This window comes from Varanus komodoensis, unplaced genomic scaffold (assembly GCF_004798865.1).
Source record: "Varanus komodoensis strain SLA01 unplaced genomic scaffold, ASM479886v1 scaffold32, whole genome shotgun sequence".
Lineage (NCBI taxonomy): Eukaryota > Metazoa > Chordata > Lepidosauria > Squamata > Varanidae > Varanus > Varanus komodoensis.
Genome location: NW_025335798.1, coordinates 25213605 through 25232018, shown reverse-complemented (window position 1 = coordinate 25232018; position 18414 = coordinate 25213605). Strand labels below are relative to the sequence as shown.

Genomic DNA, 18414 nt, shown 5'->3' with positions numbered 1-18414 from the left:
TCTCCAGGATCCTAGTACTCAGCTTCTATGCCTTGAAAGCTGCATTTGTTGGAGAGAATGGAACTTGCTCAAACTATCTCATCTTGCTATTGTTAATATTGCTAAATCTTTGTAATTTTCTCTAGGCTTCATTTCCTTCAAATTGGCTATCTAGAATCTATATTGCATTGAGGTTATCAGCTTTTTTCATTTACTGCAGAATTTGAAAGCATATTCTTGTTGATTTAACTAATAGATTTAATGCAGTACAGGTATATTAACAACCTATTACTGTTTGGCAGATTAAATATAAAAGCGATCTACAATGGCTGAGAGGTCTGGGCTGCTTCTTATATGATACTCCTGATATGGTCCGTGCTCGGCATTTACGCAAGCTCTGGGTATGTCCCCTTTCCATAGCCATATAGTTTGGGTGATTTTTCATTATATGCATGCAGATATCAAGATGTGAACCAACCTGATTTTCAGCACTTACTTATTTTTATGTATTGCTTTGATTTTATTTATACTCCAGGCTTCAATGGATTTCCAGAATAGCATATAAAAAGTTAAAATTACAATCAAAGAAAGTAAAAGAAAAACATTAAAACAGGAAGATCTTTGCAGCATGCTGAGCAACAAATCAGACTTGATTGTTTAAGTCTAAAACATTTTACAGTATATTACAGTAAATATTTGCACTTTTCTTTCTTGTATTTGGACCATTTCAACATGTCTTTTTAGATATAGTCAGCTGCAAATAGATAAACAGAAATATATAAATAAATGGATATGTTCAGACATAAAAGCCTTGCAATGCTGACATAATGTTATAATTTTGTGCCTTCTCACCCGCAACTTTAGAATCTGCAAGCCTTTGGAATTGAGAGGTATTTTGAAAAGCTCATTGCGGGTGGGAAGAACCACGGCTCACTGGCAGAGCACATGCTTTGCATGCAGAAGGTTCGATCTTCAGGGTCACCATGCAGGGCTGGAAAAATTCCTGTCTGAAACCCTGGAGAGCTACTGCCAGTCAGTGCTGACAGTTCTGGGCAAGATGCTCTAAAGGACTATCTCAGTATAAGGCAGCTTCCTATGTTTCTTTGTTGCTGTTATTGCTGAGTAAATGTTTTTAGTATCTATAATGTCTGTGACACTCACTGTTCAGGGAGTAAACAAGAATACAGTTCTTGTTTCTTAATCTCAGCTCTGAGCGATAGGTTAAAATCGGAGGTAATAGGGCCACACTGTGAACTGCCTGGATAGAGAAGCAACTGCCTGGATAAAGATTAAGGATTGTGGTGCAAAATGAGTCTCAGTGTTGTGTTTGCCCAAATTATATTTCTGAATCTACCCCAGCTGTGCTATTAAATTATAAAGTCTTAAAGACTGATGTGTTAAATTATATTATAAAGACTGATGTGATGTCAAATTTAGGGACTACATTAGCTTTCTTTATTGATTTTCAATGTACAGTCATATAGTTGGAACTTAAAAAGACTAGCACCTTTTTTGACACAAGTCCTTTCTTTTTCAGTCCCATTACGTCTACACTGAAGCTGCAAAGAAGACACAAGATAAATATCGTGTGGTCCTGGACACTCCTGTGTACAGGAACATCCAGGAGCTAAAAACCCACTTGAGTGAAGTGAGTTTAGTGCTTTTAATGTCTGCTAAGAAAAATTAAATTAAGTTGAAGAGGAATTGAAAGTGAGTTCAGGTTGTTTGAGCATACTTTTACAGTTAACTGCTGCAGTTTAGCTGGACTGGACTGAGGGCTGAGGAAGGGGGATACTTGGTAATAGCTTGGGAAGGGGTTGCTGTTTGTAAATCATTCGTTGCTAAAGTTCTCACTGAGCAAAATCTTTTGTCTGGATTGATTTCATAAGCACATCGATACAGCCAACTGTGCTGAGACTGGCATCTTAGTGACCAGTTTGCACTTGTTCTCACAGTATTGAGTGAACTCACTGGCTCTTTGGAGAAATCAGGTACCAATGGGCATGGCTTCTAATCAGATTATTGTACTAGCTATCAGTGAAGTGTAACAGTTGAACTGTTACTTTTTGGATAACAGTTAGATAAAATCCTGTTGATATTTACTCTCAAACAGCCACCTCTGTCTTCATTCTGCTTACTGCCAATTTATTAGCTATTTTGAATTTCCCTCTTCTAATGCATCCATTACACTTTTTCTTCAATGTGTCATGGAAGACATAGGTTCATTGGTTGTGTTTCTTTCCAGCTTGTATACAGAGCTGCAGGCCGAGAACAAAAGACTAAGTATACATCTGTCCTTGACACACCAGATTATAATAGGGCCAAAAAAGGGCAAAAGATACAGAGTCAGGTAAGAACTATTGTTAACAGAAGTGAAATTGAACTGCATGTATGAAATTCTAATTGAATAATGCACAATTTTTCTAAACTATTCTTAGGAAAATTAGTTCTGTAGGGTCAAATTTGATATTAAAATATGTGTTTCTCTGTACATGCAAAGTGCAATTTATGGTTGCACCAGCAGCATGTATTAAGCAAATGTATCTAATCAGCTATATTAGGACAAATAAGAAACTAATGCATGCATAAGTCTCTGCTGCAGTTTTACTCTGTCCAACACATAGGCCTGATGTGTTTTCCCATCTTTTTTAAGTGGTGCTGAAGTAATAGTGCTTTTTAACAGGGATAAACTTGCCAAGTGATGTGACTTGCCTGCATGTAACCTTCTTTGTTGTCAGGTTGCAATGCTTGAGATTGTGTCATGTGATTGTGCCACCAACATCCAAAGTTGGATCTGCTGTGAAGCACATCAAAAAGGATATATTAAGAGCTCTTCATCTCACCATTGATATGTGCTTTGTAATTGCGCAAATTACAGTCCCAAATGATTTCCTGTGCTTTGTTATTGCCTAGATTATTTCCTGTGCTTTGTATCTGTGCAGTGAGACTAATGGATTCTTCAGGTTCCCTTCCACCTCCAGGAATTTTCTTTGTTTTCATTCCAGCCCCCAGTCTTTGCATCTAGTCTTTGTATACTCAAATATATCTTTCAGTGCTGAGAAGCCAGGTCTTGTTCTTTTAATAATAGCTTGGACCCAATTCATAAGCCGCTTATGTTCCACCACACTTTCTTGGATTAACTGAAAACATTATCCTAACAAAATTCTAGAAAGCCAGTATGGCGCAGTGGTTAGAGTGTTGGACTGGAACTTGGGAAATCCAGGTTCTAGTCCCAGTTCAGACATGAAATTTACCAGGTGACTTTGGGTCAGTCACCAACTCTTAGCCTGACTATTTCCCAACATTGCTTTTTGTATAAAAGGAGAGGAGGAGAACCTAGTAACCCACCTTGACTTGCAAGAAGAGAAAGGGTGGGATGCAAATGCCGTAAAAGGATCAAGATCAGTAGGTGCACCGAGTTAGGGCATCAAATTTGACCTGATCAGGGATTGACAACACATGTTCTGTGGGCTGCATGCAGCACCCACTATCCCCCAGGTGACTCCCACTGTTTCCTGCATGTGTTGATCCCAAAAATGGATTCAAACACAGGAAGTTGTTGATATACCACTGAAATTCTGCAACAAACTACTAAAGAGCCATATTAAAGACAAGTTCATCTTGTTTTAGAGTCATTTTTTTATCACTGCAGCCATGGTGAGTTGCCCAGCCCAACCTAGACAGTTATTTGAAAACCTTTCATATGCAAATTATGGCTTAAAATTGGACTGGCTCTGGCTGGCAGATTTAAGCTAAAATGGGTAGGAACTGTCTGACACTGTAGCTCTTGTTACATATTATGTCTTGTTAAATTATCTATGACTAGACCTATATGCTATCAGTATCCCCACAACTAAATCAATATCCCCACAACTAAATCTGGACTCTATGTGTGTTTATCTCAGTAATACATTCATTACATGTTCAACCTCTGGTGGCACTGACTGAAGAATCAGTTAGCAATTTCCCAGTTAGATTGGGAAAAATGGGCTTGAGATTTCAAGAAAGCATTGTCAGTCAGAGTAGATACTTGACAAGATATGAACCACTTGTCTGGCTCAGTACACAAAAATTATTGGGTGAAGCTTTTGCATACATGAAACCTGTCTGACATTGTGTGGCTTCTCCTTTTCTGCAGTACTTGTACATTGAACTTGCCACCAAGGAAAGACCCCATCACCATGCTGGGGATGGGACGCCTGCCTTGAAACTTGCCAAGCATGTGAAGGACTTCTCCAGTGAGGTAAAACAGACCATCCTTCTGGCTATTCAGTGCTGTTTAGAAGGCTATATGCACCTTTCCAACTCCTGAAGAAAGAGAAGACTTTGAACCTTTTTGCTGCTCATGCTGCTCATGTGGGACAGAAAATGGGGAAAGTTGCCTTTTACAAGTGCTAGCTACTGTAGGCATGACTCTGCCTTAAGAACCCAGAATTTTTATGGTTATGGAATTAGCAACCGTGTGTTCCCTTCACAGTTGTACTACCATATTTTATTTATTTATTTAAAACTTTTCTATCCCGTCACCACATGCCTCGGCATCTCAGGATGTATATTTCTTCACATACATGATGTTCATGATGTACAATATGAGCACCATAACATTAACTGCATTGTTTTCCTCCCTTCTCCCTACTTTGTTTAGAAAAAATACAAAGCCCTGTATGATAAACTGAAGCACAAGTATGTAACTGTCCCGGACACACCAATCCTCATCAGGGCTAAGAAGGCCTACCTGAATGCCAGTGATGTAAGTAACTGATAAAATGAGGGGTAGTTCATGTGTTCTAGTTCTGACTGGAGAGCATAATAAGTCAAGTGATCAAGGAGCTAGAACTCCATGCAGACTGGCGGAGGGGGGGTGTAATTTAGAAAATTGAGTATCAGGGAACAGGACTGAGATGTTAAAAAGTATGCATGGCACATCAAGCTAGAACTGAGTGGTCAACCCTGGAAGCTGAATGGTAGGACATCCAGGACAGGTAAAAGGAAGTACTCCTTTATACCTGTATAACCTGTAACATACCTGTAACAAAGATGTAATGATGGTTATCAAGCTGGATCACTTTAAAAGGGGATTAGATCAATTAATGGAGGATAAAGTTCTCTATATATCTGCAGAATATACTCATGATGCCTGGATTTTACCACCAGTATTGTAGGCCATGTGAGTCTCAAGCTCTCCTGCCTGTGGGCTTCCCGCCGGCTGGCCACTGTGGGGACAGAATGATGGACTAGAACAGCCTTTGATGTGTTCAGCACAGCTCTTATTTTCGCGTGAAGGCTGTGATTATTCTAAGTGAGCTGGACTTAGTGTTACGAAACCAGTGGTAAATCTTCCAGATAACATTATTTATTTAGATTGGAGGGAAACTTGTGGTCCTCTGGATAATGTCAGACTACAAATTCTATCATCTCTAATCATCAGTCCTGCTGAGTGAGGAGTTGGAATCACAAACTTGTAGGAAATGGCAGGTTCCCATCCTTGATTTAAATTATTCTGTACTGTATCCCTGTAACTCTGCTGGATTATTCTAATATCTTTACATTTTTTAAAATATTAAAACAACTTAAGAATGCTATTATATTTTGTTTTGCATATACAGATATAAAATAAATAATAAACTGTAAAAGAAAGGACCAGTATCCTTACAGAGTAGATCTTTGACAGCCAGTCATATTTGCTTTTGCAATGAAAGTAGATGTTCCTGGAGAAAGGAGAGCAAATGGATGAGTCTGAGACAGAGCTGCTAGTCTCTGAAAGTCATGCCCTTCCATGCAAACCGAGTGGGAGACAAATTTTTCTTGACTTGAAATTTGTATGAATTGAATTTCCATATCCAATGCAGCCTTCCATATTGGATTATCCAAAGAAGGATATCCAAAATATGCATGTCCACATTTATATTCATGGGCACTGCTTGCTAGTAGGGCTATGCGGCAGCAGAGAGTGAGTACCGAAAATGATAGAAATTGAATAAGGGTTACTATTAGGCTGTGCCTTTGCTGTAGAGTCTGTCCTGTTGAAATAGAATGGAGCTTAACTGTAATTATGATGATGAGGTATCCATAATTCAACATTATAGAAATCAATGTTCTATTTAGATGCAAGGACATATGCCTTTATAAGGAGGATCATGTTATCTGTGGGGATTTCTCTGCTGTCAGTCTATAAATAAATAAGCTAGTTAATTTTGTGATCATGCTGAGATTTCTTTCCATCATCCCTATATCAAAAAAGCTGAGCAAAATGGTTGAAATAGTGAGCAGAATCCAGTGCCCTGGGAAGTGTTGTTTTTGTATTGAGAGCTGCACAGAAATCCCAAATATAGGCTATTGTAGTGGTATATAAATTCATTAAATAAAAATAAATGGATGTCCACACACATGAAAGGGCTTTGTTCTCTCCTTCTCACCTTGTGTTTTCCCAAATCTCCTCCAGAAAGTTATCCAACTCTCCAGAACATATTTTGGGGGTGAGGGGAGGGGTGTGGGGGAGACAAGAATTTTTCCTTTCCTGGTTGACTCATGCAAGCTGTTCTCTCAACAAAGGAATTGAATTCCTGACCATGTTTCATCAATGAAATAGTTGCAAATGCAAGTTTGGGCTAAATAATATTTTGTTAACAGTATATATAGCACATTCTGAAAATAATGCCATTCTACTTATTCTTTTTTTGACCAGCTGCGCTACAAGGAAACCTTTGAGCGCACAAAGGGTAAATACCACACTGTGAAAGATGCTTTGGATATTGTGTATCATCGCAAGGTCACTGATGATATCAGCAAAGTATGTATATGGTTTTTTGAATATGTTCTGCTTCATAACTATGCAATATGAAAGATGTATGTTATTATGCACAATGAGTGCTCCTTCTTTACATTTAACCACTTAGAACTGTTTACCTACCCTTTCCTAAAGATGAGTGAACATGGAATATTCAAGGTCATCAAGATTCTTTCAGGGTCTGAAACATTAATGTCTTTTTTACTATTAGGAAAAGTCTTGCTTTAATCACAGACCCAGAATGTTCATTATTTACTTATTCAAGTAAAGTGTGAAATGTGATTTTTTTTTTCAAAAAAGTGCACAAGATTGGAAATCTGCAATCATTTTCTCTTTATATCTGTTTCTACTTGCCTTTGGTATTGTTTGAAAATTTTCGCAAACAGAAACAAAATACTGATACATCCTTGATTGGAGAGCCAGTGTAGCTTAGTGATTAGAATGCTGGACTCAGCCAGTACTCTAACTGAAGCTGACTGGGAGATGTTGGGTCATGGACTCTCAGTATATGAGAGAGTCCTCACAGGGTTGTTGTTGTTGTGAGGATAAAGTAGAGAGGAGGAAAATTTGCAAGATCCTTGGATTCCTTCAAAGGGAAAGAAAGCTGGGATATACATACCACACCCATACCATATCATTCCATTCCATGCCAATCTTTTCTTTATGTACACCTATGCTGCCCAGAGCCATAGTTCTGGTGGATCTGATTGTTCTGGCCTTGACACACATTGGGCTGTGTCCATCCAGGCAAATAAACTCTCAAGCAGTCTACTTCCATGCAACTCAAAATTTCATCTTTATTGAATCTCAGGATAAACAAGTAATAAATACAGAATCAACACTTAATACCTGAGGTTGGTGAATAGATGAGTTGGATGGATAAAATGAGATTAAATGAAGTCAATTGATGAGGTAAAAAAAAAAACAAAAACATGCAAGGCTAGGCCTTTAGTATGAAATCTAGAACAGCATCAAAAAACCTGAGGGAGGTTTCTTCCAAACTGAGGAAGAACTGGTACAAATTGAATGAAAATCCTTCCTAGGCACAACTTCTGACATATGGCATCAAGACCTGACCAGTTACTAACAAAGAGAATAAGCTAGTGCAATTACAAATGCAAGCCCCAGGGGCAACATAATGGACTAACGTAATGTCCAATGGGGGACCAGTGATTCCCCACCCTGAAAGAAAACAAAGATAACTTCAAATCGGGTGAGGCTATAGCACCCTAAGTACCTACTTGGCATCTGCTGTTCACACCAGGGCTCAGCGAATTCTTGGTTTCTCTTTAGACTTGCACCTAAACCATTACCATTTCTCTTTTGTGGCCTTTCGTCCTCACACACATCCTTCCCTCAGCATGGGCTTTTGCCATGCTGGCACCTCCACAGTTTTTCCCCTGTGACTCATGGCCTGCCCAGTTTCACCCACCCACCTGCACTTTTCCTGCATTACAAGCCCTGTGCTTGACATGAGGTGGTACAGCTGCACTAGAATGTTCTCATAAAAGTGATGTACCGGCTGCAATGCTACATTCATATACTCCAGAGCAAGCTTCATTGCATTTACTTCTAAGTTAATACCAGATATGCAAAATGATGTAAGAATGTGTCTTGTATTTGCCATTAATTTCCTAGATTTTGATAACTTTTTAATTTGTTTTTGTAGGTGAAATATAAAGAAAAGTACATGAGCCAGTTAGGATTCTGGAGATCTATTCCAGACCGGCCAGAGTACTTCCATCATCGTGCAATCACTGATCAAGTCAGTGATGTAAGTACAGATTGATCTTGAACCTGGGATGCAGTATGCTGGCAAAGCTTCCAAAACAATGGCCTGCACCGAGTTTCCTGAGGAAACTTGGGGTACTTCACTTCCAAAGTAACTGTGTAATGTACTGATGATTTTAGGGGTCCCAGTGGGAGTTCAACTGCATCTGCTTAGTAATCCAAGAGATGTAGGCAATATTGTGAGGGGCAGCTATGAGCAATTAATAATTTTGTTTATTTAATGGCACTCATTTTTAGTGCAGATTAGGCAATGTGGTGTCTGCAAACACCAGCGTGCCCTTTGATGCCTCCTTGGTGCCTGCTGAGGAACCTTAGCACTCTCAGTTTTTATTTTTATGAAGTAATAAAGTTTCTTGGCAGCTGGTCTCACTTCAAAGCAAAATACGATGCTTCTTATTTTGCCTGCTTCCATCTTCTTTTCCTATGAATGCCTCTGGGCCACATGTGAGGCTTAGAAGCATTCTTAGGAAATGAAGACGACATATTCTGCTTTCATCAGCAGTGCACCCATTTTGTGATGGTGCCCAGGACAGTTTCTCAGATTGCCAGATGTTCTCACAAGCCCCCCAAAGTTGTCTGCCCCTGGCTTAGTGGAATCTGTATGGCATTTTCCTCTAGCAGATGGCACTCTCCTTTGTGCAGAGGAAGAACCTAAGTTCTGCTGACCAGCTAAAGGCCATGTCATTCCAGAGGGTTCCCAGCCCTCACAAGCAGCCTTTAACAGCTTATGTGCAAGTCACTGCAGCAGAAATAAGCAAGCGTACAGACCCCATTTTCTTTATGGCTTCCTTGATTTTCCAAATGACTTTTTGTCTGTATGCTGTTCTTTCAGCTTATATAGCCAAGGCTTTCTAGAAGACAAATATATTTTTAAAAAACTGATCCAACTTCTGTTTTCATACACTGATATACCTGAGATCAGTTATTTACTTTCCCCACTCCTGCATTTGATCAATAAGTTAGATATACTAGGGTACTCATTACTCTAGTGCTGCTGGTATTGGTATGAGTGCCCAAATTTAGAATTCAGATGTTAGAAACAGCACACGTTAGCAATTTCATCTCATTTCACTAAGACTGCAGTCACTGAACTTAAGAGGACTGTATGAAATGGAGGAGTCCATTTGGCAAACCAGCCTCAAGTGCATGTATCCGGAATGTTATTATTTATTCATTCCTCGGTGTAAGTGTGCACACATGCATAGAGTATGCACACACATGCATAGACCCTCTTGCCATAAATTGTCTTGTGTCATAAACCTTGCGCTCATTATTTTGCTTTTGCAGGTTAAATATAAGGAAGACCGGGAAGCACTCAAAGGCATTGGCTGCTACGCATGGGATACTCCTGATCTTGTTCTTGCAGAAAAGAATAAGACGTTGTACAGTGCGGTATGTGTGTTATTTGTTCCTATCAGTTAAGTAGGGTGCTTTGTACGCAGATAGACAGAGGTTTGAGACAATGTTTAGAATCCATTATAATCATAAAATTGGAACTATCCACAGCAATTAGAACATACAGAATTTGGTTGACATTTCAACCAACTTCAAAAACAAAAGATCAGCAGTATGGAAACATGCAGAGTGCAAAGGGTCCCATTGAAATGCATGAGAGAAGCGCAAGAGTACACTTTTCTTGCAGCAAAGTTTGCACAAAAGAAATGGCCAGTACATTGTCTTCCTACTTCATCAATAAGAAAAGTCTAGTGAGCTGTCTGTTTTTTGAGCTGGTATTTACACAGGTTATTATCCTTCTGTAAATAAGGGATAATGTCAGTTATCTTATGTTTAAATCTAATGCACTATTAGATTCATGCATTTTTCTGAAACAACATCTTTTATGCTTTAATTCTATGTTCATATACTTGGAAGGGTTAGGGTTCATGTACTTGGGAGCAATTTCCACTGAATACTCTAGGACTTGCATATGTAAGACTGCATATTTATTTATTTAGACAACTTATATGCCGCCCCCTTCACATAAGCCTCGGGGCGGCTTCCAATCATAAATAAATACCAACACATGATTGCACTGTTGGCACTTTATCAGCTTGAAGGGCTTTAATTAGGATTTAAAACATGGTTTCATACTGGAATTGTACCATGTCATGCAGGCTGATGCTGTTGGATGCAGAACATTGCAACAGCAATAAAGCAGTAAATCTCACATTTACTGGCAGCTTACTTGTAAATGTATTTACACTGAAATAATTACAGTGTTTCTATCACATTTTTACGTCTGATTAAAGTTTTAATATATGCTTTTGGTGTTTCTGTCATACCTTTATGATTTAGATTTGTAAAGACTTATATGCATTTCCCCTTTAGTGTAAGTACAAGGAATCATTTGAAAAAGTAAAGGACAAGTTCCAGTATGTTGCTGACTCTCCAATTAACAGACATTTTAAACATGCTACTCAGCTGGTGAACCAGGTAAGTAGAACCTGCTTTTGTAGCACAGGGATCACACAATTAAAGTTTCTTCAGTAGAATTTAGCAGCGAAACTAGTGTCCTAAGCATATTGAGATGCAATTAAATTCAAGTTCATGGCATTTAGTAAAGCAGAAATCCAGAGAATTACTCTGAAGCTGTCGAAGATGATCCATGTGCCCTGACTTTTTTTCTTGGAACTGCTGGTGTTGATGTCATGCTTCTCAACCAATTTGCTGTGCGGCATGATACCAGGAGAGGTGGGGCGAATGCATGTTGAGGAAAACTAGTGTGAAAATTCCAGACTCACAGCTAGGCAACCTGGTATCCCTCAGATGCATTGGACTACAACTCCCATAAATCCTTGACAATAGTCTTGTTGCCTCGGACTTATGGGAATTATCATCTAAAAGAGCCCCTGGAGGCTCTCCAGGTTGTCTCTCTTTGCTCTAGTGTTAACCTGGATATATCATGAAAAGAATTCCGACATGGCCCTCAGCTGTGACAGTGCATTCCCCATTTAATTATACAAGATAAGTAAATTTAGCAGTGCAGCATCAACAAGAAGCACAGAAATATATGTTAAAAATTAACAGATTTCTATGGAAATGTAATGTGAAAAAAGTTTGCATAAAACAATGGGTGGCTGAAGAATTAGTAAAAGAACAGTTCTGAAGGGGCAGAATATATTTCACTGCATTTTCCTATAGTGCTACAATTGTAATGTATTGGACTTCTTTCTGACACATATTTGTGCTTCAAGGGCTGCAGTATTTCCCTTTTGCAGTTTTCTTCATACATAAATGAAGGTATACTTTCATTGTATTTGTGGCTAGGAATTAAGCATATTGGACTCAATGCAGAATAGATATCAACCCCCTTAAGCCAGCTGAAGTTGGTTAAGTATGCCTAACCCTGTACAAGAGTGTGGCAATTATATATATTGTTATTTGAAAATGATAGATGATTCAAGGTTCTAGCTTATTCATTTGGCTTTCTTTATGCTGTGTACAAGTTTTTAAACTAGAAGTGTATACTAACACATCTCATACATGCAAAATCTATACTGCTTGTCTCATAAACGTAGATACAGTTAGAAGTGTAACTGGAAAGTAGATAGATAGGACTACAAGTCTGACATCTTGTACTGTCTTACCTTTAAAGCTGCACTCCTATGCATCTGTATCTGGGAGTAAGCTCCATTAAACTCAATTGGGATTACTTCTGAGAAGACCTGCATAGGATTGCTCTGTAAAAAGTATATATTAATATTTTTTAAAAATGATTATATCTGCTCTTTTTTCCCTTCTTTTATTGATGGGTCAATTAATTTAAAGGTTTTTGCATGTTGACACATTGATCTCAACATATCTTTGTGCCTCTGCTTTTTTATCATACTACTGTCCATTATGCTGCTCTGAGCAGAAATTGTACAAAGCTGATTATGAGAAGAAGAAGGATAAGTATTCATTTGTGGTGGATGAACCTAGAACCTTGCTGGCCAAATGGGGAGGCGAACTGAGCAGTCAGGTACTGTGACAGTTTTGGCCAGAACATCTGGCATCTGGCCGTTGTCACTCTTGGATGTCTATCTTTACCTGTTAACAATGCCATAGGTTTTACCTATGATATTGAAGGTGTTTTGTCCTGCTCCGTACTTTGCCACCCAAAACAGCACAGCAGCTTTTTGAGTGAGCCTATGCATACTCTGTGTTCTCATAAGCTATGCACCAATGCATAATAAAAATTACTTCATAGTCAATCTAGTTATGGATAAATTTGGCATACTTGATTATTAAAACTCAGAGGCAACAGTGTGTCTTTCTCTGTGTTGCTATAAGGAAAATTGTGAGGAAAGCAGATCATTGGGTGAGGATCGTACCACATACTTTACCTTGTTTTCTTATGTTTTAATTAAGTCACATAATTATGTTGCTGTCAGCTGCTGCTCATTGGTGCAAGTTTGAGAATGCATATGTATCCCAGAGGCCTAAATCTCATTACTCTTGGGATCTAGAGCTCTTCTTGTTGTCTTTACAAGATTCTTTTGTGCTTCATTGCTGTTTGCATGGACAGAAAAAATATAAGTCTAGTGCCAAGTTGTTCCTGCAACACGGATGTAATGAAATTCTACGGCCAGATATGCTGACAGCCTTGTACAACACTTTTCAATCGAGCCAGGTAATGTATGAGGATGATGGTGGTGGTGGTGGTAGTAATAGTAATGACAAAAATGTATTTAGCTAACAGACATTCTATCACCCTGCCACACTATAGCAGTGGAAGTTGGGGAATCCACCTATAGTTTAATCAGATGGGCTTGTTTCTAAGTTGAGTTTTGTGGGCTAAAGCAAATGAGATGCAGCCAGAGAAACTCTTACGCCAAAACCTGCTTGCCCCCCAGAATGTGGTTCAACAGGTACAGGGCTCCAGTTTAGTCCCACTGCAGTACTGCCTTGTATTTTTATCATGGTATTTTTCAGCCATGTAAATATATGGATGCTCTTGACTTCAATAAATGAGAAGTACTTCAGGAGCCTGCCATTCACCCTTGACTTGGTCTGGCCCAAATTCTGCAAAGATTTAGCCAGGGGAAAGCCGATATGTCTTTGTATGTACACAGCACAAAGGTGTACATTTCAACCCATCTGCAGATGTGGGCAAACCCTTCTCTCTCTTCTCTTGCTCAGCAATCATAGCTATGCTCATCTGGCTAGCAAAAAGAATATGTTTCTTTCCCAAGTACAAGCTATATTAGGATACATGTCTTCACTTATTGTTTCTATAAGGAACAATACTGCCTTTCCCATTGAATCGAGCTAAAATTGTTTTATGGATTCCATATTTTCTGGGAAAACAGCTAGTACCAGTAATTATCCATCTTTGGTTGAAGGCCATCTCTATTTTGATAGTAATTAAACAAAATTCCTATCTCCATTTTGATACGAATGAAAACCTGGCCCATCTAAGTTCTCCTACTTGCCATTAATGCATGCATGCCTTCACTCTGTGTCCCTTTTAATAACCAATTTCAGTCATATTCTGCAGATGTGTATACATTGGAAAAATGTTGCAGAAATGCTTGAAGTGCCAAGAACAACATTTATTGTCCAAGCTCAATTCCCTACACTGGTTTTTATAGTCTATTAATTAAAAATAACAATTCATTTATGGTGCAGTCTTGTGCATATCTACTCATACCTACGCCACTGAATTTTGTGAGATCTGCACCTTAGTATTTGTGCATTGTTTGCAACCTAAGCCTTCTTGCTACTGAAAACATCAAAGAGCATCCAGTATCTTGTCCATAAAGTATGATTACCCCAGTGTCAGATCCACCTGATAATCTTTAAATTCTGGAGGTTGAGGTTCTTGGGAAAAAATGAAATGGGATATTTGGATGTAAAATGGCACAAATCCATTGATGCATTTGAACAGAAGAATCATCAAGATCCTAAATATATTTATATTATGCTAGGTTCTAATGGTTTAAGTTATCTTGAGTTTAGCACACTTTCTTTGAAGTAAGTCAAAAGAGTTAGTTGCCAGCTTAAGTTCCTAAGCACACTCACTTGGAAATAACTTACATTAACATCAAATGAATTCATTTACATAAAAGCATGGAATGTAGGTATGGAATGTCAGCCAACTTAAACATCAAATGCAGTGGTGTTACTGTTCCTGGGACTGGGCTCTCTGCATTGAACTTACACTAGTTCTCTGTACATTTGGCACTGGAACCTAGACTTCCCTTAGAACATTTTTGTCACTATTTTGCAGTTTGTTGTGTGTGCACTTATTCTTGTCTTTATGCATGATCATTGTTGTCTTTGAGTTTGCCTGCATTCAGAATAAAACAACATTTTTAAAGGTCCTTAGACCTTGTCCATAGACAGCTTTTAAAATTCTGAGCCAGCTTTACAACTTGGATAGCAACTGACCAAAAATATAATGTGTGATGCAGAATGCAGTTTTATACATGAAAGCTATCATGAAATTCCAACTCCCCTGTATGACAATAATATGTGCAATTTTGATTATTCATTATTGCAATTATCAATCACAATTTTTCATAAGCTACAATCAAAATTAACCAAAGCCATCTTGTGGAGGATTACTATAATAACAGAAAGTACACATCAGCTCAATAAGCTGACTGTAGATTTTAATGTACTTTAGGCCTGCATTCCTCAATCATGAGCTGGCATTGTCAGTATCAGGTCAATAGGCCTCTTGAGCTCAACTAGGCTGAAAGAATGCTCCATTTAATATTTTCTGAAAGTTGTTACTCACCTACTCTCCTTCTCCACACAACTGGGCTCTTTGATTGCGAGTGCCACCGAAGAGTCCAGAGTTCCATTTGTGTCAAATGCGCTGATATAGTTCCTTTACCTTTCCTTTATCCTGCCCAGGGAAGGATGCATAAGATTATCCCCTTCTTATTCTTACAGAAAGCCTGTTAGATAGGTTAGACTCAGAACAGCCACCCCTGGAGCAACTTGGCTGAGAGATAGTATAAACACAATCTTCCCAGCACAAGTCTAGCACTTTATTCACTACCCCAGGCTGGTTTCCTTTGAACTCAGCATAACCCAAAGCAGCTTAACTGGCATTTCCGTTGTGTGGGTTTGGCTCCAAGCCTACACAGTTTCGATTGGCTTCTGTGACAGCTGTTGAGAGCACACAGGTCAATGCCAGCTCTCTTCCTCCAGGGTGATTCTGTGGTGTTTTTGTTGCCATTCCATCCCATTCACTCTGGTTTCTTTTTCTTTCACCAGTACAAGTACAAAAGTCTGTATGAAAAGCAGAAGGACAAGTTTACAAGCATTGTGGATACTCCAGAACATCTGAGGACTACAAAAGTCAACAAGCAAATCAGTGATGTAAGTGTGGAAACTGTTAAAAGGTGGCATTCGTTGTCTTTATTTCTGGAGATGTGTGTGGAGATGATGGGTAGCATCAAAGTCGACCTGAGTGCTAATGTGAATTATATTGCACTAGAGCAAAGGAACTAATAGCGTTAGCTCGTGCAGTCTTCTGAGAAATCCGCCATACCAGTACGGCAGTATTGGAGTATTGGTGTTGCACTAGTGACCAGTTACACTAATGCAGCATAATTCACATTGGCACCCATATTGGCTTTGTTATTCTTCATTGATGCTGTACTCTTTGATTATTAATTTCACTTCTGTACCACTCAATAACTGAAGCTGTCTGGGTGGTTCACAACAATTCACTTTATGACAATAAATGTCTTGCTGGACTAACCTTTTGTGTAGTGATGTAGAGTGGTTAATTAAGACATTTGTTCTACAAGCATGGAAGAGGAAGAGATTACCAGTTTAGGCTTGTGTCAGTCTACTTACCAGTTAGGAAGTAGGAAGCCGAGAAAATGGCTAGCTGTGGCTGACCAGTTGACACATTTCAGGCAAATCAGTGAGGCTGAGGACAACTCAGTGATGAGCAACAGCCTAGTTGTGACTGGGAGTGACACAGGACATCCCACCCTCCCTCCTAGGGAGCTCGGTGTGGTGAAGTCGGCTTCCCCCCATTTTATCCTGATTGGGTGAGTTAGCTGAGAAAAAGTGATCGATTCAAGATCACTCGGAACACTTTATAGCTATCTACTAGACTGTGCTGTGCTATCAAGCACATCATTTCCATAGATACTCTTCTTTTCCTTGCCCAGAGCAGACAGGAAGTCAGTGGATGGCCACAAGTGGCACAACCACTTGTGAACTTCTGAACTCGATGCAAGAAAATGTGTGCTGTGCCTTTGTCTCAGGCTTGTTGCTGTTTCTCTCTTCCTCCTCCTCCTCCAAAGCATGAGCTGGGAATGTAGGAAATGTGCAATGGGCATGCACTCATAAAGACTATATGTGGGGCCAATAAAGCAATCCATACAATCTATGTCCAATAGCCAGGCCGCCCTTCTGGTGTGCATTCCTGACCTCCCCCATTTCCACCTGCATATGTGAGGATGGAATGTCCAAATGCTGCCTACATTCAGAAAGTTCCATGCCCGTAGGTGAACATTGCATCACTGATGTACTAATGTACTACTTTTACATTGCATTTATGTCCTGCCTTTTTGTCTTTTGTGAGGAACTCAAGGTGGCTTACATGCCTCAATTTATTGTCACAACAACAACCCAGTGAGGTAGGTTGGGCTGAGATCCCATAATTGGCTCTAAGGCACCCAGTTTCATGACTGAGTGAGAACTAGAATCCAGAGCTCCTAAAGCCCTAGTCCAGCACTCTAACCACCGTACTACACTGGCTGTCATAGTGGATCAAATGCAGTGTGCATGGCTTCATGAGAAGATACAGCATTTGGGGGTCAGACCACACATACTGGTGGTCATGTGGTGACAGAACTCTTGGGAGGTGGGAAGCAGTTGTAAGCACTTGCTTCTCCTCATGAAGAAGATACAGGAGAGAGATTGTTGCCTTCAGCTCAGCTCAGCGCATCAGTGGACATGTGGGGCATCCCAGGGGAATAAGAGTGGAGCAAGAATACAATGAGATTGTCCTGTATTAATTCCTTATAGTAAACACATATCTGTTAAACATGCCAATTTTTTTCCAAATTAAAATGTTTATAATAGCTAGATATGTCACCTGTCATTTTCTTGCTGTCAGATCCTTTACAAGCTGGAATACAACAGGGCCAAACCTAAGGGATATACTACAATTCATGATACCCCCATGATACTCCACGTACGCAAGGTCATGGACAGGATAAGTGATGTAAGTAAATGGTCTCGTAAATGGCATCTAGTAAGCTTCATAAGCAATCTTTTCCCTTTAATCTATGTAACTGCATACTTCTTTACTTCTTTATTAGATTTGGCTTGTGTCAGTATAAGAGCTAGCACTGAACTATAGAAATGTTGCAAATTTGACAGGCAGATCTATATCTTATGTCATAGCAGTGTTAATGGATATGGCTGTTACTTGCTCAAAACGTCCAGCGCTCAAGAGCAGATGTGAAAGGAGTCTGGAGGGCTGCACAGGGAAGGATAGGACAGGGAAGTCTCATTTCACCACTGGTATCTTACAGCTGGTGAGTCAATGACCTTAGATCCAAGCCATTCTAGAATTGGAAGATGGAAAAAAGTGAAGGAGTAACATAGTGAGTGAGTGCCTACTTTATACTGATCGAAAGTGGGACCAAACCTTAACATCATTTTAGAAATAATAAACTCAGAGATGGCAGTCGAATTTTCAAGTCCACACTTCATATATACTCAACATCTTTCTAGGAAGCATGTCTAACTGGTATCTCTGAAGTTTGCTGTAACAACTTCCATTGTTACACAATTGACCTACACACATTTCATATAAGCATCCTTTTGAAACAAATCAAGTATATTATGGTTTTAACATCTGAAGTGCAGCCTGACAATCCTCCTGTTGGCCTCTT

The 18414-nt window shown here is 39.3% G+C and overlaps 1 protein-coding gene across 9 annotated transcripts in view; it reads left to right on the top strand.

Annotated features, from left to right (window-relative positions):
* NEB (nebulin) overlaps positions 1-18414 on the top strand; it is a 92722-nt gene that overhangs the window by 29594 nt on the left and 44714 nt on the right. For all 9 annotated transcript variants that reach the window (XM_044438115.1, XM_044438112.1, XM_044438110.1 and 6 more), the window contains 12 exons: positions 282-380; positions 1517-1627; positions 2225-2329; positions 4118-4222; positions 4625-4729; positions 6665-6769; positions 8436-8540; positions 9845-9949; positions 10886-10990; positions 13065-13169; positions 15767-15871; positions 17631-17738. In XM_044438115.1, coding sequence (XP_044294050.1) covers positions 282-380; positions 1517-1627; positions 2225-2329; positions 4118-4222; positions 4625-4729; positions 6665-6769; positions 8436-8540; positions 9845-9949; positions 10886-10990; positions 13065-13169; positions 15767-15871; positions 17631-17738 — 1263 coding nt within the window. The remainder of the gene's footprint in view (positions 1-281; positions 381-1516; positions 1628-2224; positions 2330-4117; positions 4223-4624; positions 4730-6664; positions 6770-8435; positions 8541-9844; positions 9950-10885; positions 10991-13064; positions 13170-15766; positions 15872-17630; positions 17739-18414) is intronic.